We start from the raw sequence: 27,812 nt of genomic DNA, 5'->3' as shown, positions 1-27,812 counted from the left end.
TGTCGGGACAGTAATTTACTGCTGTGGTCCTGGTCAGCGGGGGGTAGCAACAATCTGTGTTGGTGGGACCTCGAGGAGGTAGTGGTGCTGGTGAGACCTCGAGGAGGTATTGGTGCTGGCCAGACCTCAAGGAGGTATTGATGAGGGTTGGACCTAAGGGTGGTATTTGTCAAAAAGGGCGTGGAGAGGGTAAAGATGGAATTAATTAAAAACAGAAACATACCAAGTCCAAAGTTAAACTTTATTTTTTAAACACAACATGCATTACAACACAATAATTACAAGTTAAAAGAACTATATAAGGAAAAAATACTAAGTCCATCTCTTGTCTTTTTCTGAAAACAATATACAAACAATTCATAAGTACCCTATACAATTATTGAGGTTTATCCACACCTCTCCCTATTTTCTATTTGCACATAACCCATAATACTTCATGCCTTGCAAGTAACCAATCAAAAAACTGTCCCAAATTGAATTGTTTTTGAATTGAATTTATGATATACCTGCTTTTAACTGTACAATATTGTTTATCAGTTTATTCAAAGTTATTTATGTGTACTGATCAACACAAGTTTTAGGGTTACAGAAAATGTACAGACTTACAAAAAATGTTTAAAATTTACCTTACCTTGGTTACCCCCCAAAGACGCAAAGTATCATGGGTATTGAAAGTAATATGGGTAGAGAATTCAGGTTTTATCCCCATCCTCACCCTATCGAGGTTTATCCCTACCTCACCCTATCGAGGTTTATCGCCACCTCACCTTATAGAGGTTTATCGCCACATCACCCCATCGAGGTTTATCCCCACCTCTCCCTATAGAGGTTTATTGCCACCTCATCCTATAGAGGTTTATCGCCACCTCACCCTATAGCGGTTTATCCCCATCTAACCCTAAATAACCTTTCCCTAGGGGAAAAGTTACAGACAACCAAAAGCATAAAATTCAACATTTCAAAGGTTCCTAAAAGCCTCTTACCGTCTATAAATAACGATTTTTGTCTCTCCACACCTTCTGTAGTACACGGCCATTACTGATATTTTGCTCCAAGCCTGGTACTTCATGTATGGAGACACAAGAGGTCCAATGTCTTTCCATATAGTCTGTAGAACACATATATTGTAATCAAAACGGCTCACGCTTACCCTCCTAGGTTCCATTAATGGTTTCATTATTCGAATATTGAAATTTATTATTCCTTCCGAGAATAAGAAGAATCAGGATTAAATAGTGAATTGGTTATTTCTTCGAATTTCCGCGTCTTTATATTCTCAGAGAATAATAAATTTTAATAATATTTGAATAAAGGTGGCTGCCTACTTTTGGAAATTGATTTAAACTTTTTTTGAAACTTCAATTTTCCGAATTAAGATTTAATGCTGATTAAATTAAATCTGGAAAGAAAAATAGGGTGTCCCGAGCTCGAGATAATTTAATGGAAGCATAAAAATTGCGCCACTGGAAGTGATTAGAAAAAAATTAAGATTCATAAGATAATACTTATTTGCAGACTATATGATGGCACGAATGAAGGCTACTCAATCATTCTACAATAATACAAGGATATTTTCGTCAAAAAGACAAAGAGATACATTGATTTGTCATATTTTGTAGTTTCGGTGCTCTTAAAAAATCTCATAGTCGAACAAAAATCCCTACAAAAATCTATTTTTTCATGTGTTACTGATTTAGGCTTTTCCTAAAATATTGATATGACATAGATTTTTTAGGAGTTTTTTCGAATGAGCTATTAAAAAATAGTGAGTCCCGTGAAAAATTTGAGGGTTTTGCCCTGTTGATCAGCTCAAAACACGTATGGTTCTTCAATAAAATCTTGTAGATTTTTCAGCGACTTTTGAGCGCGCGCACATGCATCGTGGGCTCAAATCGAACGTTCAAAAGTAGGCAGCCACCTTAAAATAAAACCATAAGTGGAACCTTGGGGGTACTTACTATGTAATGTACTTACTATGGATACTATTTGTATATTAATTATAAGTACAAAGGTGAACATGTGGAGGGAGGAGGGAAACATATCTATATATAGTAAAATGAAATAAAAAGAAATGAAAGCGGGAAATGATGGTGAAAATAATGGCAAGAAAAAATATTCAAAAATATTTAAAATATTTAATCAATGTAAAAATAACAGGTTTAAGAGATGAGAATTCATTGAGCAAATATACTCAGGTCCAGGGAAAAGGGGGCGTTACTGGTATATTATTTGGCAGGAAGAAATCGTTAGTGCTTGCTTGTAAGAATGTATGATCTATTCTGATTAATATTAACATGAGGCCAGTCATTAGCCTGCAGTACCACCTTAATTTAGATCGAAAATGATTTCCAAAGCACAATGGTATGTCATGAACTATTGGGATATATCCTATTCATGTAAATTGGTTGATTTCTATGAAGCTTCTGATACTTGTTAAGTAAAGTGTCATAAGTTTTTCTGCCAAGATTGGAAAATATCTATCAATAGTGTTTCGTCATGCTCAATTTTAACTTCCTATTATTTTGCTGTGGGAGTACATTCAATGTGTGTAGCATGGGTGGCTATAATATTAGTGGTTTACCACTAGACTCTCTTCACACTGTGGTCCGGGTTCGAGCCCAAGCTCAGACTCAGGATCATAATTAATAATAGTGTTAATGGAGTTTGTTTTTTGTGATGTTCTCCCCCTTACCAAGAGGGTTTTCTCTGGGATCTCCAGTTTCCTCCCTCAGTAAAAAAAGCAACATGTGAGTTGAGTGTTGTATGTTGTAAATATAGAATGTAGTGGCAATGGTAGTGTGTGTGGAGGGAACCTCACAGAAGAGCCCTGCATGGGAAATGGTGGTTGTAAAATATAACATTCAGGTGTAGTTCAAGAAATGATCCACATCCCCTTCTTTCATGAAAACAAAAGTCCCCTTTACACTCAATTATAAGGGCAGATCCAGGGGGATAAAAGGGGGCTGAAGCCCCCCCCCCCCCCCCCCCCCAGCAGATCTCAGCAGAAAAAAAAAACCTGATATAACTAGCTAAAAACTAGTGTGAGCTGCATCGGTGTTTCTAATGAAACAGTAATGATGAAAAGATAAATTATACACCCTGAAAAGATGAAAAAACGGCAACAATGATTGTCACAAGACCAAAGAAATGGGGCTTATTCACCTATTGGGCACTCTTAGTCCCAATGGGATTAATGAACGCTTTATTTTACTTTCAACTAACCTTTGCTTTTGATTTTTGATTTTGTCTTCTTGATTGTTTGTTTTTGTTTCCTTGCCTACCTTGCTCTCATTGGTTTCTTTTGTCTTATTCTATCATATACACACTCCTTTCTACCACTTCTTTCTCTTCTACTCCGAGGAAGGACTAGCGTCCGAAACTTCAGTTATAAGTTTTTTCATCTTTTCACGGTGTATAATTTACCTTTTCATCAAAAAAAAACCTGAGGAATTAGGTGCTTTTTTCTATTGTTTTCTGTTGTGTTGGCGGATGAAACTCAATTAGGAACCGCTCCCCCCAAAATTTTGGCTGGATCCACCCTTGACACAGTCCCAGAAATTCCAATTAATTTCTGTGCAAACTTCGTAAGTTTTTCATTATCTGACTCCCACCCCCAGAATTTCCAAATTCCTATGTAAGGGGGTGGTCAAGGACAAATATTTTCTGAAACAATATAATAAGAAAATCCTGCATAAGCAGTAAGCTTAAAGTTTTGTTAAAGTGTATATCCAGGGATTTTTTTTTCTCTTGAAATCTCTTATATTTGAATAGTGTAGTAGTATGGTTACAGTATTTTTGAATGCAAAAGTTTTTTTCAAAGATATAAGCATTTGAAATATCAATATGCAAATGAGATGACATAAATTCAAGACTAATTTATTATACAAAAATTTTGTTGTGTAAAGTACTGCTGTTTTTTTCATTTGCAAATCATTCTTATAACTGAAATATATGTCTTCGTACACTTTAGTTCATATCACTTCAGAACAGTTGTCCTATTAAATTACACTGCAAATTGTAACCCATTCAATATTTCAAATGTTTATATCTCTGAAAAGAGAAGTCCCTATACGAAAATACTGCAACCATACTACTACACTGTTGACATAAAAGTGATTTTTGAAAGAAAATGTTTTTTAAATGCTATTAGGATTCAACGAATGAGCATCAAGTATATGCATGTATATCAGAACTTGGATTGTTCTCCCCTAAGAATCAAAATCAATAAGTCCATCAAAGGGGGTACCCAACACTGATAAACGTATAACTAAAATAGATCTATATACAAAATAATATTGAATATTAAAATATAAAAGTGATAGCAACAAATATAAAAAGAATGGCAAAATATAAAAATGCAAAAATATTCATGAAAAAGAAAATAAGTGAAATAAATGCTTTAAGATGAAACATATATATCTATCAAGAGATATAAATTGTCAATGTCTAGTGCATGATTTGGTAATGAGTTAAAGTCTCTAATTGTTTTGCAATAAAATGAATTTCTATATGCTTCAATTAATGACAGTAATTCAATAAATTTGTCCTGATGATAATGTCTTAAATGTCTTTTCTTTCGTTCAATATATAACCTGGAAGGTAAATATCATTCTGCTTCGAATTCCCTATGGATGATCTCAAGCAGCAGAATAAATGCAAAATGAATAGTCATAAAGTTTGGAATTAATTTGGCAACAACTAATTTTAAAAAAATCTTATGTATGTGTATTTATGTAGTGAAACAAATGTATTTTAGAATTTTAATAATTATTCTTAGTTGTTATGATTTTAAACTGTCATTATAATTAATGGAATATTTAAACCAAGTTCATTAGTAATGTCATGTTAGGTATAAGTATGTGACCAGGGTTCGTGCTACTTTCTCGTTACAAAATTCAAGGACTTTTTAAGCACTTTTCAAGCACAAAACTTCGAGTTTCAAGGACAAAGTTTTTTGTATTAGAACGTGGTTTTAAACATTGTTTCATTGTTAAAGTGCAGCTAATTCATCCGGGGCCACAAGCTTAAATAAAAAAACGAGCACGACACGCAACCAACCACTAAACAAGCAACCAGAAACTCTTCTATCAATTTTAATCGTTATTTATTTTAAAAGGAAAGTTAGAAATAACATTCAGTTTGTACTAAATTCAAGGAGTATTCCAGGAGTTTTGGCGTTTTCCCCTATTTTCAAGGGCTTTTCAAGCGCCCTTGAAAAACGTGTTTTCAATAAAAGGACTTTTCAAGGATTTCAAGGAGTAGCACAAACCCTGCGTTACCTAAAAGCATCAAAAGCTTAGATTGAAAGCCTTATTCTAGTCCGAACTCCTCTGGAATAAAATTACGCAAAGCTCCAACGGTACAGAAAAAATAAAGAACTATTATAGTAACAATAAATAGTCTTAAATGAGAGTACCTTTCGTTTTCTGGTCTCCTAACAGTATTGTTTTGTGTGCGTCTTCTTGCACGAGTCTTGCTTTCAAGTGAAGAGAACGAACTGATGAACAACATGTTTTCTAACATTCTATGGCAAGAAGAAGGTGCTGTGTCCAGCCAGTGCGAAGTAAACCTTTGTATTGAAGTTTTGTTTCTTTTAGAACAGAAAAGACACCCAACACCCCCAACATGAACGTCGAAGGACAAACGGCACACGAAAAGAGAAAGATTTTTTGGGGGTCTTGGATTTTTAAACGTGGCGCTCAAACCAAAAAACCGGTTTTTCAAGTTTCCACCTCGTTTTATCCAATCAGAGGGCCACTCAATCCGTACAAATAACCGGAAATAGATCTGCTTCTTTAACCACAGCTATCCCAAACTCTGGGATTTCAATATGGTTTCTTTTTGTAAAAGCTTCTTTGTTTGCAAAATTAAGGCATTTAACGAAACATTTGAATAGAACTCAAGATTTTTAAATATGTCCTCGAAATCTGCCTTTCTTACAGAAGGTATGCTTATGCGCATTTAATATAGACTGTGTCAGTTTGTTTTTCTTATTTTTCTTAAGGTGACTGCCTACTTTTGGAAATTGATTTAAACTTTTTTTTAAACTTCGATTTTCCGAATTGAAATTTAATGCTGATTCCAAATCTGGAAAGAAAAATAGGGTGTCCCGAGCTCGTTTTCGAGATAATCAGCATTTAATGGAGGCCTACGCACGAGCTTTTGGAGTAAAAATTGCGCCACCGGAAGTGATTAGAAAAAATTTAAGATTCATAAGATAATAGTTATTTGCAGACTCTATGATTGCACGAATGAAGGCTAGTCAATCATTCTACAATAATACATTGATATTTTCGACAAAAATACAAAAAAATACATTGATTTGTCATATTTTGTAGTTTCGGTGCTCTTAAAAAATCTCATAAAGTCGAACAAAAATCCCTACAAAAATCTATCTTTTCATGTGTTACTGATTTAAACTTTTTCTAAAATGTTGATATAACCTAGATTTTTAGGAGTTTTTTCAAATGAGCTTTTAAAAAACAGAGAGTCCCGTGCAAAATTTGAGGGTTTTGCCCTGTTGAAGCTCAAAACACGTATGGTTCTTCAATAAAATCTTGTAGATTATTCAGCGGTTATTGAGCGCGCGCTCATATAGGGCTCAATTCGAACGTTCAAAAGTAGGCAGCCACCTTAAGTGGAAAGAGTATAAAGCAAAGAATAGGTGGGCATACTGTACATTTCCAAAAAGCAACTTTTGAGCCATGAACGATTGGACTTAAAAAATAAGACTTAAGAAATATAAAGAAGTCATAACTGTTGATAATATTTATCAAGTTGAGAGCAGTTGCTTCATGAGTTCAGGAGAAATAATGAATTCAAGTCGCTAAATTTTGCAGTAAATAAATAAATAAATAAATGAATAACAATTTATTCATTTGAAAAGACCGAATAATACAATCTCAAGATGTTACCCCTGCAGTCATAGACTGACATTTAGGAGTGCGCATGAGCCATGACTTTGATAGCTTGTCTAAAAATATACATGTAATTATTATTAACTATAATCGTGGATCATCCTATGATTATTTAAATGTGCACTAAAATTAGTAGATTCAAATAAATTTATGTTTCCATAGTAGCTGTGCAGTCATATCCACAAACATACCTCAATACATTGAGTTAGAGGGGTAGGTGTATAATTATATACAGAAAAGTCATGCAGCTTGTTATTCATATCCACTAAACATGCCTGATAACAATAAGGGGTCATAAAGTATAAACTATGATAAAGTAAAGCACCTACGCTCAAATCAAGAAATATTTTACCATTCAAATAATCACTTCATGCATAATCAACACTAAAAGTACTGGAATATTAGAGATTATATTTATGAATACAGTCGACTCTCTTTGAACAACCCTCTCGTAAGCGACCATCTCCCATAAGCGACCACTTTTTGAATTTCCCGTTTTGCTCCCCATATAAACTCTGTAAAAAAACTCTCTCGTAAGCGACCACTCTCATAAGCGACCGCGACCACCTTTGGGGTTATAATTTTGGAACTTTTCATTGTTTTTCCTCTCCCGTAAGCGACCACCCAAGATGTAATGGTGATGGTGACAGATCCTATGCAATAAACAATTTAAGAACATAGAGTCATCGTGTATTGAAAACCCGACGAAATATTGACAATTACACTACTGTAAACATAAAGCACATTCAAAATTTTGATTAAAACATTTTAATCGTTAATACAGTAGATTTACACTAGAGTAACAAAATTATAAAGGGTATAGGCTTCCTGCGTTAGGATTCCCATTGTTTGGGCTTCCTGTGTTAACTCTCGTAAGCGACCATCTCCTGTAAGCGACCACTTTCTCCTGGCCCGAGGTGGTCGCTTACGGGAGAGTCGACTGTAGTGTGTTTAGGCTGACGCCCAATGAAATCGCACAAATTGGGTCACATGAGAACACTCTGAAGCCCATACAGCTAACCAGCTGATCTGAAATAGTGACATGCAAAACTGAGTGTCACGAAGCTGGCAAAAATTGAACATGTAATGTTTAATAAGCGAGCAGGAATGAAACACGAGGCGCAGCCGAGTGGTTTTAGACCCGATAAGACACGATCTGCGACTTTATTAAACGGCTTAGAAAATTCATGATGTATGTTCTATCATTGTACCGAATTCATTACGAAATGAACCAAGTTAGATAGAGAAAATCCAAGCTAAAGTTTGTGCAAATGAAGACGGATCTATATTAGACACAAAACCTCCTTCATCAGGGTCGTAACCAGGGGTGCACGTGCACCTCCCATAAAAGCTTAAGGTCCGCTCATGCATCTCCTGTTTTTTTTTTTTCTTTTTGCAAGTGCAATTTGTATCAGTTAGCTCGATTAATTTAGACAATGTTTCAAGGCTTTTTTCTTTTGTACTGTTCTTCGCTTAGAATTCGAACTGAACGCTATCAAGATGTAAAAGTTATAGTTAATAAAGAAAGTATTGGAAGTTCTGAAACCGTTGCTGTGGAGTGTTTGGCGAAACAGTAGAGTTGTTCCGCACAAGAGTGTTACGCATGTAAATCTAAAACTACTTTCGTTGGACATGCAGAATAGACCCAAGATCTGTGAAATCCAAGCGCCGCCTCATTAGCAACTTTTCGTACTTAATTTTTCCAATTTATTGACGAAAGGGTGCGAAATTTGGTAAGCTAAAGCACGCATTCGAGCAGAACACCTACAATACCTCCAATTTTTACTCTATGAACTCTGCCCGGCCATATTGACCTATGATTTTGTTGATCTTTTTTTGCTTGGGAGAAAAGGTGATACGGTTTTTTGCAAATGCACTATGTGCTACTACAGACACTTTTTATTTTCAAAATAGACTGTTTTATTAATAGAAAAAACAGGCAACGTGAACACAGGTGTTTATCAAGGTTACAGGTGTTTATCCTGTGTTACATTTCACCAAGCTTTTTGTCAAGTTTATCCAGTATATTCGACATTTTGTCAAGGCCCTCAGTGGCTTTGCACACATCTTGGTGTGCGCAATCTGCGCATCTTCAGTTGTTTCTCTAATGGTTTTCTTCGCTTTCTTCTCGGGCGGCTGTCTCTCATTCTCAGATTCCCCAGACAAACTCTTAGAAAAAGCTAAGCTTCTCCTTTCGCCTTTCTTCTGGCGTCCGCGTCTTCGCGTATCTCATTTGTTTATGTAGAACCATTTATGTAGCTGTTTCAGTACAGGATGGGCGTTTAGAAACATCAGCAGGCAGAGTGGAAGTCGAGTTCTGTGCAGCTTCCCCAGTTGCTTGGCGGACAATACGCTGTATTCTCCTAACGCAATATGAAGCTTCTGCAGAGTTGAGAGGGAGCTTTTCAACTTTCTCTCTTAAGGCCTTTAAAACAACATCCCATCCATTATGACCAGAGCGCAAATAGGATTTTATTACTATTCTTTTCTCTTCCTCCCCAACCTAAATGCACATGCAGGTTCTTGTTTCGGGTTGCTCGGCTATAAATTCTTCGTACGACCTCCATACGCCATCCATGGTTCTGGAGAAAAGGAGGTCTGCTGTTCTTTGATAACACACTTTTATAGGTAAATTGCAGCATGTCTGGATGGACAAGTGTGAAATTCACGCCCATATTCACGAGTGCTTTTCAGCAAGGTGAAAGGGAACACGAATCCAACAATCAAGCTATATTAACACTACTTGAAAGAAGTTTTTACAGACTAAGCTAGACATCAGTTTTCTAATTACTATTTCTTCTCGTATGAAAACAAGATAAAGAACGATCAATTAGTTATTGAAAATATCGATAGAAGATTTGAGTAAGGCTGCCATCACGCACGAGTTTAGATGATGGTATGCTTTGAATTTACAAGTAAACTACTTAGCTCCTCCCATTAGCATGTGCAGCTGTGGTTACACCCTAAACACTCTTTACCCCTTTGCTTAGTTATTTTAGCACTATTCTGTTAAATCTTATGATATGAATATTCCTTGTAGACCTTTCTATACATTTACTATATATTCACATATTATCTTTAGTTTAAGGTATGTTTAGTTCTATGATTTTCACTTGTATTACTCTTAAATGAGATATCACACTAAGGAATTTACTATTTCAATTAGCCAATCAAGACTCAGCGATAATATCATATTGATTGTAGAATGACACCTGTCATGAAGTTATTATGAATAGAGCTCATGTAATTAGTTTAAGTCAGATAGAGAAGAAGAGTAGAGATAGAGTATAAAATGAAGAGATAGTAGAATAAAGATCCCGAGTAGCTCTACCGAGAGAAGTCCATCCCATAACAGAAGCATGATATTAGTCTGGTGCAATTTACATAGGGGTATATGGATCGCCAAAACTTGGGTCAAGTTACAGCGGCTGCGGCTATTCGCGCGTTGGTTTTCGTTACGCCGCCTCACTTTGATGTTCATGGTCCAGAAGAAATATTTCGTTTATTGATACTCATTTTCAACACTCAAGTACTACTCTTGGCCTTACTCACCTCGATTGTTCCTGCAGTTGAAGTTCAACTTGCAGAGACAAACTTTTTTATGATTTCCATGGATACCAATTTCAAGGTCGTGATTTCAGGGACGGCGGAGCAGTTTTTTGATTGGGGGGCCCAATAGTGACATTGTATGGCAAGGTGGGGAGGGCCCGAGTTTAGTGATAATGTATTAAAATTTCACAAAAAGCCCCCCCGGTTCCGCCGTCCCTGGACTTGTTCGCTCTTATTTCACAACAACTGTATCTCTTTTGGTTAAACACCGGTGAAACCCTAGAATCATTTTTGCAAATGGCTTGAGAAACGAGCATGAATTTCCTCCTCCTAAAAAGACGAAACAACCTGAGACAAAGAATGGGACGATTTAAACTGAACGTTATGAACAGCCCTCTTCTTGTTCTCATTTGGCTTCGATGATACACCCATCTACACACTCTTGCCCTCATGTTCGATGTCAGCCCTCAATCTGTAACTTCCTATATCTACCAAGGAGTCATAATTCTGTGGCGTCACTTTAATGTCAAGGTTAGGTGGCCCTACTAGACGGGAGTGGAATGACATGCGCAATACTTGGGCGGAATTTCCAGATGCCGTAGTGTGTATTGACGTTACTCCGCATGAAATGCAAATGCCATCAACAGAATCTCAAAGCGAATTTCTACAGTGGGCATAGACATTTTCATCTACTTAACACGCAGTTTATATGTGACAACCAAGACCACATTTGAGTTTTGAAGACAGGTTTTCTGGATAGAATGCAAGATACTCAGTCTTAATAATAATCAATCTTTATTCAGGAAGCCTACTTCACATGTCTTTTACAATAGGGTCCTGCCCTATAAATAAAACTAATTTAATAATAAATAAATCTAAAGGACTAAGAAAATCTAGATATAAATATAAAGATTTATAAAAATACCCTCCCTCAAATCAACCATGCTAGCAGCAGGTAAAACACTATTAAAGGTCAACATGATTCAAAAACTGTTAATATGAAAACTATCTTACAATAATTAAATCCCTTACCCTTTATAAGCTTCTTAAAAGTCGTAATATTCCTAGCTTCCCTTATTTCATGCTTCAGATCATTCCAGTCATTACTAGCGAATCACTAGCGAAATTAATTGATGTCCAGTGTCCCCAATTACGCTTAGCTGCTGTCTTACGAATATTAGACTTAAATCTGGTATTATACCTATGAATATCTTGCTGATATCTTAGATCAAACCTATGTGAAAAGAGCTTGTTCCTACATTTATAAATGAAAATTAGACGATGCATCTTTCTTCTAATCTTAAGATTAATCCAGGAAAGACTCTGTAAGGCAGCACTTGCAGAAGACCTATAAGAAAGGTCCAGGATAATACGCGCAGCTTTGTTCTGTAAAACTTGTAAATCTGAAATTAAGGACTCATTACCCCGACCACCCGCAGACTATATCAGCATAGTCAAACAATGGCAAAATATAAGAATTATAAAATAATAGCCTACTGTGGATTGGCAAATAATTCTTAATGCGCTTAAGCAACCCTAGCTTTTTGTTTATCTTAGATTTGACATAGTCTATGTGTTCATGCCATGATAAAATTTTATTGATGACTACACCAAGATACTTGTAGCTCTGCACTTCTTCCAAGGGAACATCCTCGATGGAGAACACCAGAGTTGAGGATAGCTTTGCCAGGCGTTGAGAACTGCCAATAATCATGAATTTGGATTTCTTGATGTTAATTGTCAGATGGTTCATCTTAATCCAGTTACAGACTTTTTGAAGGACACAGTTTAATTTCTCCTGTAAGGTATCTGAGCATTTAGATGAAAAGTGCAGCACTGTATCGTCGGCAAACAGAGTTACACGACAAAACTCTAAGGTGTTAGGGAGGTCGTTCATATAGATGATAAACATAAGGGGTCCCTGGATGGATCCTTGGGCCACTCCTAGGCTTGAGCAGTTTCAGATTGCGCTTTGTTGATAACAGTAACTTGCGAACGACCAGTCAAGAAGGATTCAAACCATTCACAACTATGGGCATCAACACCAAGAGAAGATAGCTTTCGTAGTAAGATCTTATGGTTGACGGTGTCGAACGCCTTCGCCAAATCGAGAAAGAAAGTACCAGTGAGTTCTCCATCATCCATTGATTTTAACACGTTATCTGTAAACTTTGCTGTGGCAATCACTGTAGAGGAATTAAATCGAAAGCCATACTGCTTTGTCGTAAGAAGTTGATTGTCATTAAGATATGAATTTAGCTGTGTATGAATGGCTTTCTCCAAGATCTTACTGATCGTCGGGAGAATGGATATGGATCGATAATTAGAAGGATTGTCTTTCGCACCCGATTTGTGGATTGGCACAATTCTCGCTGATTTCCAGATTTTAGGAAATGTTCTGTTCATGATAGATAGATTAAACAACTGGGTAAGTGAAGGCGTAATCACCGACACTGCATCTTTGAGCATACGTGCACTTGTCTTATCCAGACCAGAAGCCTTGTTAGTTTTCAACTGGGTGATAAACTTGGACACAAATTCATTTGTCACAGGTGTAAGTGTAAAAGAGTTCTGACAAGTAGCAGAGTCGTTGGCACTAGTTCTAAGATTGCATGTAAAGCATTCAGCTAGTTTGTTTCCAATGCTCACATAAAATCGCTTAAATCCATTTGCTATTGATTTGGTAGTATTATAAGTCTCACCCTCCACCTTCAGATTTGAGGTAGAAACCTCCAGTTTGGTTGGTAAGACTTGTTCAGATAAGGATTATAAGAAATAACAGGGAGAGACTGGGCAAAGAAGTTTAACGTTGAACTACCTGGAAAACGCATTAAAAAAGAGCACATTTTCAAGCATATGAAAGATTAAAAAATTAGCTTACCAAATTTCGCACCCTTTGTCGTCAATAAATTGGAAAAAATTAAGTATGAGAAGTTGCTAAAGAGGCGGCGCGTGGATTTCATAGCTCTAGGGTCTATTCTGCATGTCCAACGCAAGTAGTTGTAGATTTACATACGTAACACTCTTTCTTTCTTTTTCAAACAATATGTGACGTCAGAAAACATTGTACGCATGCTCAAACTGTATTTTCTTAAATGACATTACTCTTGAAATGTATTCTTCAGAAATCAGTATCTTCATTAAAGATGAATATGATAAGTAGATTACAACATTTGTGTCCTCGTTGTATCTGCCATACAATCACTCACGCTGGTTATTGCTCATATTTTAAACATTACAATATTATGCACTTAGAAAAATTTCAAGCAGCTGTCTTAACAGTGAGATTGATTAACTGAAGAAGCATGCATGCATGCTGAATAGACCTTGTCGGCTTGGGCATAATGACTTCCCATTTCAGACCATGTGTCATTCCCCTGAGAATATGATACTTTGTTTGAATTGAATCTTCGTTTTAATTTGCAACTGAGAAAAACAAAGTTAAGCAAAGAAATGATACTCTAGGGAATTTCACAAGGTTTAAAATGGGAAAACATTACACCCCAGCCCAGGAGGTCTATTGGTTATGATGGTCATGAGTCCAGGTGAATAGTAATTTTAGTAAAGTTAATTCTAAGACAATATAAATCCTTAAATCCTAATTTTACATTTTCATGATATATTATTTAAGTATGTTAGTTTGTGTACTTAAATCTATAACTTATAATTATAGTTTCTTTTGGTTTTAATTTTATATCCTTCAATCCAATATGGTTCTAATGTTATCTCTCTGTCCCCCCTTACAAGAAACATTGGTGTAATGTTTGACTCGACTCTTTCCATGGTTACAAAAATCAAACAACTACCAGAGTCTGCTTTCTACCATCTCAAGAATATTTCCAGAATACAAAGATTTCTTTCTTTCACTTCTTTCACTACCACTGAGAAACTGATTCATGCTTTTATAACATCGAAAATTGACAATTGTAACTCTCTTTTGTTTGGTCTTCCTAAATGTTCTATTGACAAGGTCCAATCTATTCAGAATGCTGCTACCCGACTGCTAACTCTCTCCAGAAAACATAACCATATCACTCCAATTTTAAAGAAGCTTCACTGGCTACCTGTATCAGAACGTATAAAATACAAGTTCCTATTACTCACTTTTAATGCTCTTCACCATCTGTCTCCAAACTACATAAAGAGTATGATTACTTCCTACAAACCTTCAAGACTTCTCCGTTCTTCAAACTCTTTTCTCTTTAAGATACCAATTTACAATCTGAAAACTTATGGTGGATGATCCTTCTCTTTTGCTGCACCTGAACTCTCTCTACCTCTATCTTTAAGATCCTGTCAAACTGTCCTTGAATTCAAGTTGCAACTTAAAACTTATCTGTTTAAAAACTATTTTGATTTTTAGTCATCATGAGTTTTTGATTATTATTGTTATTATTATAGTGCATAGAGCATTCATTTGGATATGCGCTATATAATTGCACTATTATTATTATTATTAAATGTTTGGTGTTTAAGAAACATAGCTTTACTGTCGAGTAGATGAACTGAAAGAAGTACCATGTGCATTAATAATTATGAGACAAATGGGGGCAGGGAGACATATATATTTTACATCAAACCATGTATTGTATTATCAGTGAATCTAATGCGGGGAGACTTTTACATAACACCAAGTCCAGTTGAGCGTATTTTACCGTAGGCATTTAACCCACTGAAATAAAAAATACTAGTCAACATCTAATAGTCAGACACAAAAGTATCATAGTAATTAAAACTATCATATTAAGAAAAGAACATATGATAAGGAAAACATTTTAAAAACATTTTAAAAAACATACAATTGTTATGTAAATAGTAGAGGAACAGGTCGGTTAAATAAAAAAAATTTTAAAAAAAATTAAAAAGAAAAAAGAAAGAAAAGGAAGGGTATCCGGTCATTTCGAGACACAGTCATTTCGAGACGGGTCGTTTCGAGACACTTAAAGATACAAGTTCGAGACAGGCATACTATCCGTTTCGATACACCTCATACACCGTTCAATATATATCATATATATAGGACTTTACAGGTTCAAAACGATCTTATAAAGATAAGTATTTATTGCTATGTTGAGATACGAGGATACCAGACCAAACATTACCAAGTTTTCCGTGAATTATTGACTTGCAAAACTCGTCAATCGACAACAAGAATGTTCGACTCCTCAAACTACCAGATCTTAATCAGAAAACTATGATTTTTTCCAAAATCTTTATCAGAAACTCACATCTTCTAAACTTTATGAAGAATTTTTAGATAAATATGAAAGGGGATTCAAGTTTAGAGAGAAAATTTAACACGCAAACGACTAGCTCAAAAACTTTAGACGCGGACGAGATATTTAGACTCGACAAAAAGAATGTTCGACTAGTCAAAACTACCAGATCTTAGTCAGAACTCAACGATTTTTTCAAAAATCTTTATCAGAAGCACACATTAAAGTTAGAGAATATACTAGTATAACCTTTATTTTTATCAAGGTGAAAGTATATGAATTCGATCCACGTCAAAAAAACTCCAGAGTAGATCCATCGAGCTTTGAGCTCCAAGCGGATCAAAATCTACCTATCACGGCACTTTATTGGCTTTTTTAACTCCTAACCAGCAAATACGCACAACCAACCAAATGCTTCAAAAGTCAATAATTCATATGCTTTTACCTTGACAATAATAATAAAGATTTTCGATGCACTATACACCAACGAAACCACACCAACAAATAAAAAAAATTATGCAACATAGCAATAAATACTTATCTTTATAAGATTGTTTTGAACCTGTAAAGTCCTATATATATGATATATATTGTACGGTGTATGAGGTGTATCGAAACGGATATATGCCTGTCTCGAACTCGTATTTTAGTGTCTCGAAATGACTGGCATTCAAAGGAAGACTAGCAACAGCAATTAGCAAAAAATATTTAAAACATTAAATAAAAAAAACATTTAAAAAATGTAAGAGTAGGAAGTCGGTTAAAAAAACAAAAACAAAACAAGACAAAACAAAAAAGCGTGTATCAGGAATAAGAAATATAAGGAAAAAAACAGAAAATGTTTTGTATACAGCTTTTTGTATATTGTAAATTATTGTCACGTCTTCGTGTTAATAAAGTATTTATTGGAAAAAAAAAACAGACACAAAAGAAAACTATGGAATTAGGTTTACTAATTAGCACTTAGTCAGGACTAATTGTTGTAGTGAAATCCAACTAATCAGTCAAACATGTAGATGCAAGAAAAGAAAAAAAACTAAACTGTTAGCATATATTCAAGAAAAACTTTGTAAGAAATTGCATGAATTTGTATGTATTAGTAAATTCAGTAGATCTCATTAGACTATAGACTTACAAAACATTGTACTAATTTGTGCTAGTTTTGTTATTTAAAGTTTTCATTAGAAGTAATGTATATTTGTCAAATGCAACTATAGTAGTCGATATCTATCATCAATGTTGAGTTCTGATGGGATGAGCTACTACTAGGCTATAAGTTATATCCTACTAGTGGTGAAAGGTGCTGGCTCTGAAGAACCAAACATTGAAATTCTTTAATCCTTTTTTTTTAACTGAGAAAGTCGTTCGAAAGAGCCACGTGTCTTGAGTCATGAGTAAATGAGTCAAATAGGAAAAGTAATAATAATTTATATTCTAGTTATCTCAAAAGCTATTGAGTTTGGTAAGTCTGTTAGTAGTAGAGATATTGTAGTTCAATTTTCGGTGCATAAAATATCTATTATCGGTTCAAATTAGACAACATTAATTACAGTCGAGTTGGAGTACAAGTCCAGTGAATGGTGTGAAAATTCGAAAGTTCAAAAAGTCTAAGTTGGTTGGTGTTTTGTAACAATTAACCTTGGGAAGAAATGGATTTCAGTTCTAGGATAAGTTTAAAAATACATGCAGCAAATCAGCAGGGAATGTAATATTAAAATTACATCTGATGTTTATGGTTTACTGTGTTAGTGTTCAGTTGGCTAGACAATAAAGCTAGACAAATAAAATACTGGAAGGTACAGAAGAACAGGGGAACAAGAAGTTGAAGATGAAAAATACTTTCATTAGAAATGTCCCTTGCACGAAAAGAAACGAAATGAAGTACGACAAAAAATTAAGACAATTACAAACAAACAATTAGAATAGTTATGTGAAAATGATAGATATAATTTTCTTATAAACCCGAATAAAAAAATCCAAAAAAAAAACTGTAGGAAAATACATATAGGAATGGCAAAAATGAAAGACAGAATCACATCAATCTATTTACTTATGCTGTTATTTCAAATTATTATCAGTATTATTATTGCTATTAAATTTTTATTGTTGTGACCATGAGAGTAGTTAAAATAAACACATGAATAAAAAATATGAAGGCTTTGGTGCAATTGTAGCAACCCTAGAGGCCACATGCATGCATGCATGCATTTAATGGCCAACAATGTTTTATAATGAAGTAACCCTGTATTTGACTTTGAGGAAGGTTGCAGTGTGATAAAAACTACAAACCCTATATATAAAGCATGAGATTTATAGGAGTAGAAAAATAAAAGATATTGGTTTTGAACAATTTCTGTTCAGACATTTTTGCAGAAGCTATTGTTTGGATATATCGTACTAGTTATTTGATATGCTAGTGAGGGGACATAATAATAATAATAATGTAGTTTATTCATACAGTAGAATATAAGATACCCTAGAGGTGGTGTAAAGAGTATTGGTAGTGATGGGATATTGTAAGCAATAATGGGATAATGTAAGCAGCGGAAGTCTATGAAGTGTATTAAAGTAGCTTAGCATGACTAGAGAAAAGCCTAAGTTTTAGTGTCGCTGGCGAACGACTACGAATAAGAAGCACGACTGAAAAACAATGAAGGAAGCTTACCTGGGTTGTAGAGCAGACGTGTGTATTGGAAGGAAGTAAGCAGGAGAAGAAGTGTGGTAAACAAGATGGCGTACAGTATTGGAGATTTGCATATAGGCCGCGTATAAAGAGAGAGTTGGTATCGAGCTCGTGCGTTCGCTCGTTCAGTCGCTCGTCGCTGGTCGGTAGAAGAAGAAAGGGGAAGGGAATTGTAGATGAGCCAGTAGGTGCCCGAAGGCATCATTAAGCCTAATGAAGGCAGCAATGTAGCTGTGCACGAAGAAGTGTGTAGAGGGTCTTGCATGGTGAGCAATAGGGAGGTTTTTTTTGGCCATCAATATGGAGAAATAGGTGGGTTTAGTTTGGGTGCTACCATGTAGGGCCAGACCTGGTGGCTTGATCGGTGTTTGGGCACCCTCACAGGGAGTTTCGGAGGCCAGTGAACGTGTGGCCCAAGGGCGAGGAGCGAGTTGGAGGGTGCCCAAGCACTTCTATTAATGTGTTTCTACTGCAGGAGGCTATGCCGGTGGGCCATACGGTTGGGTTTCCTGTGGTTTCTTGACCATCATTTAAGGGGGCAGTGTGGCCGTTACTGTTTTGGCGCCAACGGTTGGTTGTTTTGGCGCCTAAACTTGGGCACGCGCGTCTAGATCTGTCTGTCTGTACATCAGGCTAGGGGCCTCGTGACGTGTCGTTGGTCACGTACTCTGTTTTTCATGCACTAGGCAGCGAGAGGGCTTTTTCTCGCCAACCCATTAGCGGTGTCTGGCCGTGTCTAGACAGTGTTTTTTATCGCTCAATAACAGAGCCGTTTGCATCGCTCGTAAAGAAGACTTTTTAACTCGACTTTTCTTCGATCGCACAACCTTTCTCGAATTCGATATTGGTTCTATATGGTACTGAGGTTGCCGAAAGACGTTCATCATTGACTGCAAGGGCTTTACGGCTTCTAAACTGCGAACAACTTACGACAAGAAAGGACTGAATTCTGCTTCGATCAACAGATCGATAGATCAATGCGAAGACTTAACTCTCTTCCTTGCGAGCCGAATTGGAGCTCATTCAATCCGTCAGTGAGCTTCTTCAATCACTTCGTGAGCTAGATAACATTGATAAAAAGCTTCTTCGATCGGTCAACAGCCAGCCATTCCACTAGCTCAAGCGGCGAATCGCTTGAACAAACAACTCAATCAAACAAACAATCAATACTTCGATGCCTCAAGTCAAGACCCAACTAGTTTGATATTTCAAGTGTTTATTTATTCTAAGATGTGGATACTTTATATATCTTTGATTCGCTTAGTAGCCAGCTAGCTTTTATTCCCAGTTCTTGATTTATTTTAACAGCAGTGATTTATTATGGTTTCGAAAGCGCTTAGCGGCTCGCTCAATGTCATTGTTTAAGTTACTTTTAACTCTTGATTTAGACGATCACAAACAACAACAACAAATAGGGAAAGCAGCTTTCTTATAATTGATTCATTCTCTCTACATCAAAGGATGGGTCAATCAATGAAAACAATGATAATAATTGGTCTCTATTGCAAACAATGTTTACATCAAAGTAGAAAAGAATAAAGTGTAAATAGATATAAGGTAAACAATACTAAACCATGCTAATGATAATTATTTTAGTAGAGGTATAAAATTGGACTACTCATTCAGCTAGCTGCCTCCATGTATCATCGAACTCCGACAAACACTTACCGCTATTATTAAACAATATCAGTATTGTAGAATTATTGACTATTAACTGCCTCATTCATTGTTTAGACTACACTTTTGTTTCTATTTATTTCTTGAGTTTCATCAGCCAAGGGTTTGCCCTCCAGCTATTGAGAATAACAATAATAATATTAATAACAATAATAATTATAATAATAATTCATTCCATAAGCTCATTCTTTTGAAGACATCAATATTTTGATTTAGTTCTAATGATAATTATTATTATTCAGTCATGATTCAGTGCATGCATAGAGTAAGTAATATGTATGACATATAAGATCAATGTACACTATGTATACTATGTATACTCTGCAAGATGAATGTGAAGATAAAATAAAAGAAACTTTGAATGCATGCGAATGATATTCTTCATCCCTACAGCAAGGGTGAGGGTGACGGTGAGGGTTATACTATAACATAAGATGAATGTGAATCAACTAAAATACAACAATGATATTTCATCCATACATCAAGGGTTGGGGAGGGGTTTAGGATGAAGTATCAATTACTTATACAAGTATCCCTTTACAGCTTTTCCCTGTTTTAGATAACGTCCATATCTCATTGAACAATAAACGGCTTGCAACCACACTGCTAAGAGGTAATGTCCTTAAGGCAAGCTGTACGACAAACTATCAATAACTCAATAAAAGTATCCCTTTACGGGTTTTCCCTGTTTTGGATGACAGCTATAAATCATTCAACATTCAACCCTTTCACTCAATCTTTCCCTTACCACCCTTGCCACCCTTACCACCCTTACCAACCTTACCAACCTTACTACCCTTACCAACATTAACAACCTTAACAACCTTAACAGCCTTACCACCCTTACCACCCTCACACCCCTTACTACCCTTACCACCCATACTACCCTTACCACCCTTACCACCCTCACAACCCTTACTACCCTTATTACCTTTACTACATTTACCACCCTTACCACCCTTACCACCCTTACCACCCTTACCACCCTTACCACCCTTACCACCCTTACCACCCTTACTACCCTATATACTATACCCCTACTACCCTATACACTATACCCTTACTACCCTTACTACCCTCACAACCCTTACCACCCTTACTACCCTTACTACCCTTACTACCCTCACAACTCTCACAACTCTCACAACCCTTACTACCTTTATCACCCTAACTAACCTTACCTCCCTTATTACCTTTACTACCTTTACTACCCTAACCACCCTTACTACCCTTACTACCTTTACCACCCTTACCAACCTTACCAACCTTACCAACCTTACCACCCTTACCAACCTTACCAACCTTACCAACCTTACCAACCTTACCAACCTTACATCCCTTACTACCCTTACTACCCTATACCCTATATACCCTAAACCCTTACCTCACACCCTTACCTTACACCTTTACCTTAACGCCCTTACCTTACGCCCTTGACCTTACGCCCTTACTTACGCCCTTACCTTACGCCCTTAACTAACAATCACCCTTACCTTACGCCCTTACCTTAAACCCTTACCTTACACCCTTACCTTACACCTTACCTTACACCCTTACCTTACACCCTTACTTTACACACTTACCTTACACCATTACCTTATACCCTATACCCTTACCTTATACCATTACCTTATACCCTATACCCTTACCTTACACCTTTACCTTATACCCTAAACCCTTACCTTACACCCTTACCTTACACCCTTACCTTACACCACTACCTTATACCCTACAACACCCTTACTTTACACCATTACCTTATACCCTAAACCCTTACCTTACACACCCGTAGCCTTACACACCATTACCCTTATACCCTATACCCTTACCTTACACCATTACCTTACACCTTTACCTTAGACCCTTACCTTACACCCTTACCTTACACCCTTACCTTATACCCTTACCTTACACCCTTACCTTATACCCTATACCCTTACCTTACACCATTACCTTATACCTTACACCCTTACCTTATACCCTATACCCTTACCTTATACCCTATACCCTTACCTTATACCCTATACCCTTACCTTACACCCTTAACTATACCCTATACCTTATACCTTATATCCTTACACTATACCTTAACCCTTACACTATATCCTATACCCTATACCCTATACCCTTACCCTATACCTATACCCTTACCCTATACTCTTACCCTATACTCTTACCCTATACTCTTACCCTATACCTATACCCTATACCTATACCCTATACCTATACCCTATACCTATACCCTATACCTATACCCTATACCTATACCCTATACCTATACCCTATACCTATACCCTATACCTATACCCTATACCTATACCCTATACCTTATACCTATACCTTATACCTATACCCTATACCTATACCCTATACCTATACCTATACCCTATACCTATACCCTATACCTATACCCTATATCCTATACCCTATACCCTATACCCTATACCCTATACCTATACCCTATACCTATACCCTATACCCTATATCCTATACCCTATACCCTATACCCTATACCCTATACCCTATACCCTATACCCTATACCCTACACCCTATACCCTATACCCTATACCCTGGAAGTTATATGTCAGAAATACGAAACGTTTTCAGTGCCAACACTGGCAACGTTAACTTTGACGATCCCTATCTCATTGAATATTCAACAGATGTCACTCAAACTTCATGGGTGGGTAGTCCCATGGGTGGGCTACAGGAACATCAAAACATGACATCCAGGCATTAAGGGTTACATGATTCCCCCTGGGGTGAAAGTAGGGTATTGAGGTTATATGTCACAAGTACAAAATTTTCCTAAGTGCCATGACTGGAAACCTTAAGTTTGAGGATGCCTATCTCATTAAATATTCAACAGATGTCACTCAAACTTCATGGGTAGGTAGTCCCATGGGTGAACTACACGTACATTAAAACATTACATCCATGCATTAAGGGTTACATGATTCCTCATGGGATGAAAGTTAGTGTTAGCACTTAGGGTTAAGTGCCAAGACTGGAAACCCTAAGTTTGACGATCCCTATCTCATTGAATATTCCACAGATGTCACTCAATCTTTATTGACGTGTAGTCATGATGCTGTACTACAGGAAGAGCAAAACATAACATCCATACATCAAGGCCTTACATGATTCCCTTCTAGGGTTATCATCGGGTACCTTAGTCATATATCACAAGTACGAAATTTTTCCCAGTGCCCACACCGGAAACCCTAAGTTTGAGGATCTCTATCTCATTAAATATTCAACAGATGTCACTCAAACTTCATGGGTTGGTAGTCCCATAGATGGGCTACAAGAACATTAAAACATAACATCCATAAATCAACGACTTACATGATTCCCCCTGGTGTGAAAGCTAGGGTTACCACTTAGAATTTACTCCTAACCCTAACCCTAACCCTAACCCTAACCTTAGGGTTAGGGTTAGGGTTAGGGTTAGGGTTAGGGTTCTCTCTTTTCATTGCCAAAAAACAAAATTCTACCACCCTAAAGGAGGTACGAAGTCATGAAGTCACCACCCTTCACCAAATAATGGTAGTCACCGGCCTAAACCGGGTGCACTCCTTGCCAAACAATCCCCAGCAATCCCAATCAATTAATGTCTTCCGGCACTTCGGAACGTCGTTTGTTCCTGACTTGATTGTCATGCCTGGAAATGGAAATGAATTATGATTGCATCACTTACCACGATAAGAAAGTCACCACTCTCCTCCGTGATCAGCTTTGCCCTGTGATTTTTGACATAGTCTACCAGGATGCTGCTCAGTTCATGGTCATTCTGAAAGGAAGGAAGGAAGGAAGGAAGGAAGGAAGGAAGGAATGAATGAATGAATGAATGAATGAAACCACAATTATTATTATTATGATTGATCGATCTGAAACAGATTGTGGCATTGCATTACCTTCAAAATAGTGGTATCTGAGCCGTAGGTTTTGACGGTTTTGTACTTCTGAAATCGAAATTTGACACCTCCATCCTCTTGGAGCTCGACGAGGTTCTTGCCAGCCACTTCAGGGCTCGTGAGGCTCGATCCCTGGGGAAGAATTTGTAATGTCCGGATTTCGCAGGCCCTGGAAGGTGGCACCAGCACATACAGACTAATGAGCAGAAGGTCAGCGCATTCTTCGGCTCTGGCTCTCTCCGTCCTTGCCATCTCCACCCTCTCCCTCTGTCGTGCCAAGCTGGCAACAACCTCGTCCCTGAATTGGAAAAACAACAACAAAGGATTAGGGAGATCTGGATTGGCTAGCTATTGGAGTATTTTAAGATCTGTTAAAAACAACTAGTGCTTAAACATCTATGTTAAAAATCAAATCAAAAAAGCTGCAGATAATACAGTCAATAATACAGTTCACATCCATCTCAATCCAAAACAATCCCTATAACCACCGCACAGTTACTGTCAACCAATAACAATATCCAAAGAAATGATTATTCTAGTTGAGGTAAAGTATTATGCTCGTCTGAAAAGAAACTTAGGTCTCGCTTGCTCATTTACAGGCGAAACCAGGAGAAACACTCCAAAAACCTCTCCCCCCCCACCCCCCCCCCCCCCCCCCCCCCCCCCCCACGTCTAATATCAATAAATAATAATTTCATCGATCCACCTGTGACATAAATACTAAATTAATCATGAATATTATTATCATCCTTGTTATAGGTAATGATTTTTTAGTCTTTTCATTTCTTCTAATTTTTAAGATCATTGTTTTTGTTTTGAGCTCTAAGCCTTTCATTTCATCAATGTAAAACTGAAATTTTACTGAAGTTTTCATTATATTATCATTATTATCATCATCATCATCATCATCATTACCACTCAAGCCAACTGTTCTTCTCCATCAGGTCCTCCTTTGTCGAAGCACTTTCTCTGTGTCCTTCCCTCTGCAAGCAAGCCACTTGAGCACGTAGCGTTTTGATGACCCCAACATCCGTAAAGTCAGGCGAATCTTCGGCATGTATAAACTTGGCTGGGTAGATAAGAGCCGCTACGTGGTTAGCCATTGTGTAGGCCTTCAAACGCCTCTCCACCTGGAAGAAGGTCAATGTTAACAGTCTTAGTATCGATATATGCCCCCAAAATTTCCCAATTAAACCCTAGATGCATTTCTATAAATGTATGCATATGAATGTTGTAAAAAAATATTGTAAAGATGAAAAAAAAAAAAAAAAACCCCTAGATGTATGTACGTAGAGCTGGGCGGGTCATGACTATTTCTAAACAAAAGAACTGAATGCTAGACAATTTTACTTTCTCTCACCTTGAGGTAAGTCAGGTACTTTTCAATGACATTGAGTCTTATGAACAGGTCAGGGCTCAATCTTAAAGAAAGCACCTCGCTGGCAAAGCCAAGAAAGCCTGTTGAGAAAGAGTCGAAAAGACCCAATGTTAACAAAAAGCATAGTCACACAACACACCAAAAACAACAGATCCATGTGGATGATCATTTCATTTTCTCCGCCCTTTCTGTACGCGAGATATCAATCCACTTCAATTTACAGTCATGTCAATATTATGTATTCATTTCAACCAGCCCCACCCCCCTCCCCCGATACTAATCACGACACTAATGTATGAAAAATTTGATTCAAAAATAAATTATCTTTAAACAAGGTAACTCTCCACCCCAGTCATGCCTATGCTGGGCAATTCCACATGAGAAATTGAAATGTTTCAATAGTCAACATCAGCTTGTTTCAGCCAGATCATCTTACTCCAAAGGAATTTATTAGAAAAGAGAATATCCTAAAAAAATCTATTAGTAATAATTTCATTTGTTGTTGACCTTTCAAGAATTTTTGACACACAATTGGATTGAAAAGTTGATAATTTTGGTTTTAAAATTCTAACTTGTTTAGTCTTTTGCCCTCTATGTCATAATAATCGATCTATATCACTTCTTTCTTAATCCCAGACACTTATTGGAAAACAGAACGAATGTTTCAACTGATTTTCATCGCTCAGGAGACCCAAATAGACAGGTTTTGGGTGGAAGAAATGAACATTCCCAAAGATGTCATGTCCAAAACAATTTATGGTCATGTCCGCAACACAATGTTTTGCTTAGTAAATCCACAATAACAAATGATTTTTATTGGTCCTTTTAACATGAGGTATTAATGACTAATGACTAATCTTAGAGAATGTCTCATTTCCATTCAAACAATTTCCATCTGGACTTAACAGACACTTAAAACTTTAATTTGGTCTCCAAATGTCATGGAATTGCCCACTGTAGTTATGTATTCATTTGCCAATGCCTACCAACCCCGAATGCTAATCTCAACTCATGTATTTAAAAAAATGCATTCAAAAGTATATTATTTTTTAAAAAGTGACCCCACCCCCCCCCAAAAAAATTAGTAAAGATGATGAGTGCATCGAGCACTGATTTTATACATAATGTATCAAATAAGCTGACTGTTTACTCACACAAAAGTCTTTCTTGAGCTTTGGCAAAGGTGGACTCGGCAACAGGAGGCTTTTGCCTCTGAAGATTTATCGGCTTTGTAAAGTACAGGTTAACCTCTTTAAGGAATTCTTTCATGGTGGTGGGGAGGTGTTTGAAGTCTACCGCATACTTCTTGGTCTTTCCGGTGGTCAAGTGGCTTGCTTGGGAAGGGCTTGAGGGATGACCCTTAGACGGAGCAGGAAGGTCAATTTCTGTGCGTGCAACTGTCTTCTGGCTTGTGGAATGTTCTTTAGGCGACGCATCCTGGTCAGTGTCCTCGAAGCTAATAGGGCTTGGGGCAGGCAGCAGGTCCATTTCTGTGGCAGCTGTCTGAGTGGTGGAATGTTCTTTAGGCCACGCATCCTGGTCAGCGTCCTCGAAGCTAATAGGGCTTGGGGCAGGCAGCCGGTCCATTTCTGAGGCAGCTGTTCGAGTGGTGGGGTGTACTTTAGGCGGTGCATCCTGGTCAGTGTCCTCGAAGCTAATAGGGCTTGGAGAAGGCAGCTGGTACATTTCTGAGGTAGCTGTCTGAGTGGTGGGAAAATGCATGGCTCTTCTCGCGGTCTCGTACTGTTGTTGAAGCACGTGGAAGGAGTCAGCGTTGTTCAGTCCGAGGAAATCTTCCTGGCCATCGCTTTCTTCAACGTCGCTGTCGCTGTCAGAAAATTCGTATTCTACCAGGTTCGACGGGAGCATGGTTTAAAATGTAGAGAGCTGTAGTTGAAGGAATCCAACGAAGGAGGATGAAGAAGCAAGTTCGCCGCGAGAAGAGCCGTGCAAATGGTAGCGTCGTTTTCGGTGGTCATGGAGATGGCCAATGGCATCGCTGGATTTCTGTATGGACAGGAAGCGATATATCGAGGTGAGAAATGTCGAGCCATTTGAATGGCAAAGCCGAACGCGGCCTGAAAAGAACTGGCTTTTTCGTACTAACCTTTTGAAGATTTCTTGGCTCTTTCTCTGTCCTAAGGTGCCCTTTTCCCTCCCCTCTCTCTTCTGGCCTCTAATTTAGAGCCAGAAGGAGAAGGGAGGGAGAAAAAGAAGTGTTTTGGAAGAGCTCCTTCTAGCCCTCGTCCGCCATTTTTCAAACTGTGTGACGTACACTGACCGCGCGAGACTGGTATATGTCTGAAACCACAGGGAGCCCGAAATGAACCCTTCCACAAATAGACGTCACTTCCGGTAATAACTATTTTTTGATGGCTTGTAGAATCCTGGAGGTTGTTTTGATCTCTTATTTTCTGGTTTGATGTCGTGAAAGTAGTCAAATACAATAGTTTGAGGACTTATCTTGATATGTT

At 37.3% G+C, this 27,812-nt stretch overlaps 1 protein-coding gene and 1 long non-coding RNA gene across 2 annotated transcripts; both read right to left on the bottom strand.

Moving 5' to 3' along the window:
- Window positions 1-224: 224 nt before the first annotated feature.
- On the bottom strand, window positions 225-18,831 carry LOC148909847 (uncharacterized). The gene is made up of 3 exons (XR_016120228.1): window positions 18,348-18,831; window positions 984-1,108; window positions 225-335 (listed from the first exon to the last, which is right to left on the bottom strand). It is a non-coding gene; the product is annotated as an uncharacterized LOC148909847 (long non-coding RNA).
- Window positions 18,832-20,276: 1,445 nt separating this feature from the next.
- On the bottom strand, window positions 20,277-27,207 carry LOC148909846 (uncharacterized). The gene is made up of 6 exons (XM_089032814.1): window positions 26,493-27,207; window positions 25,321-25,418; window positions 24,876-25,090; window positions 23,961-24,258; window positions 23,744-23,836; window positions 20,277-20,464 (listed from the first exon to the last, which is right to left on the bottom strand). The coding sequence occupies exons 1-6, from the start codon at window positions 27,205-27,207 to the stop codon at window positions 20,285-20,287; spliced, it is 1,599 nt and encodes a 532-aa protein (XP_088888940.1). The 3' UTR covers window positions 20,277-20,284.
- Window positions 27,208-27,812: the final 605 nt, after the last annotated feature.

The sequence above is a fragment of the Actinia tenebrosa genome, unplaced genomic scaffold (genome assembly GCF_029948245.1).
Source record: "Actinia tenebrosa isolate PJP-AT-01 unplaced genomic scaffold, QUT_ActTen_1.0 PGA_scaffold1__47_contigs__length_23844297, whole genome shotgun sequence".
Classification (NCBI taxonomy): Eukaryota; Metazoa; Cnidaria; class Anthozoa; order Actiniaria; family Actiniidae; genus Actinia; species Actinia tenebrosa.
Note: the sequence above shows the minus strand (reverse complement) of the source record. Positions and strands in the feature narration are given on the sequence as shown.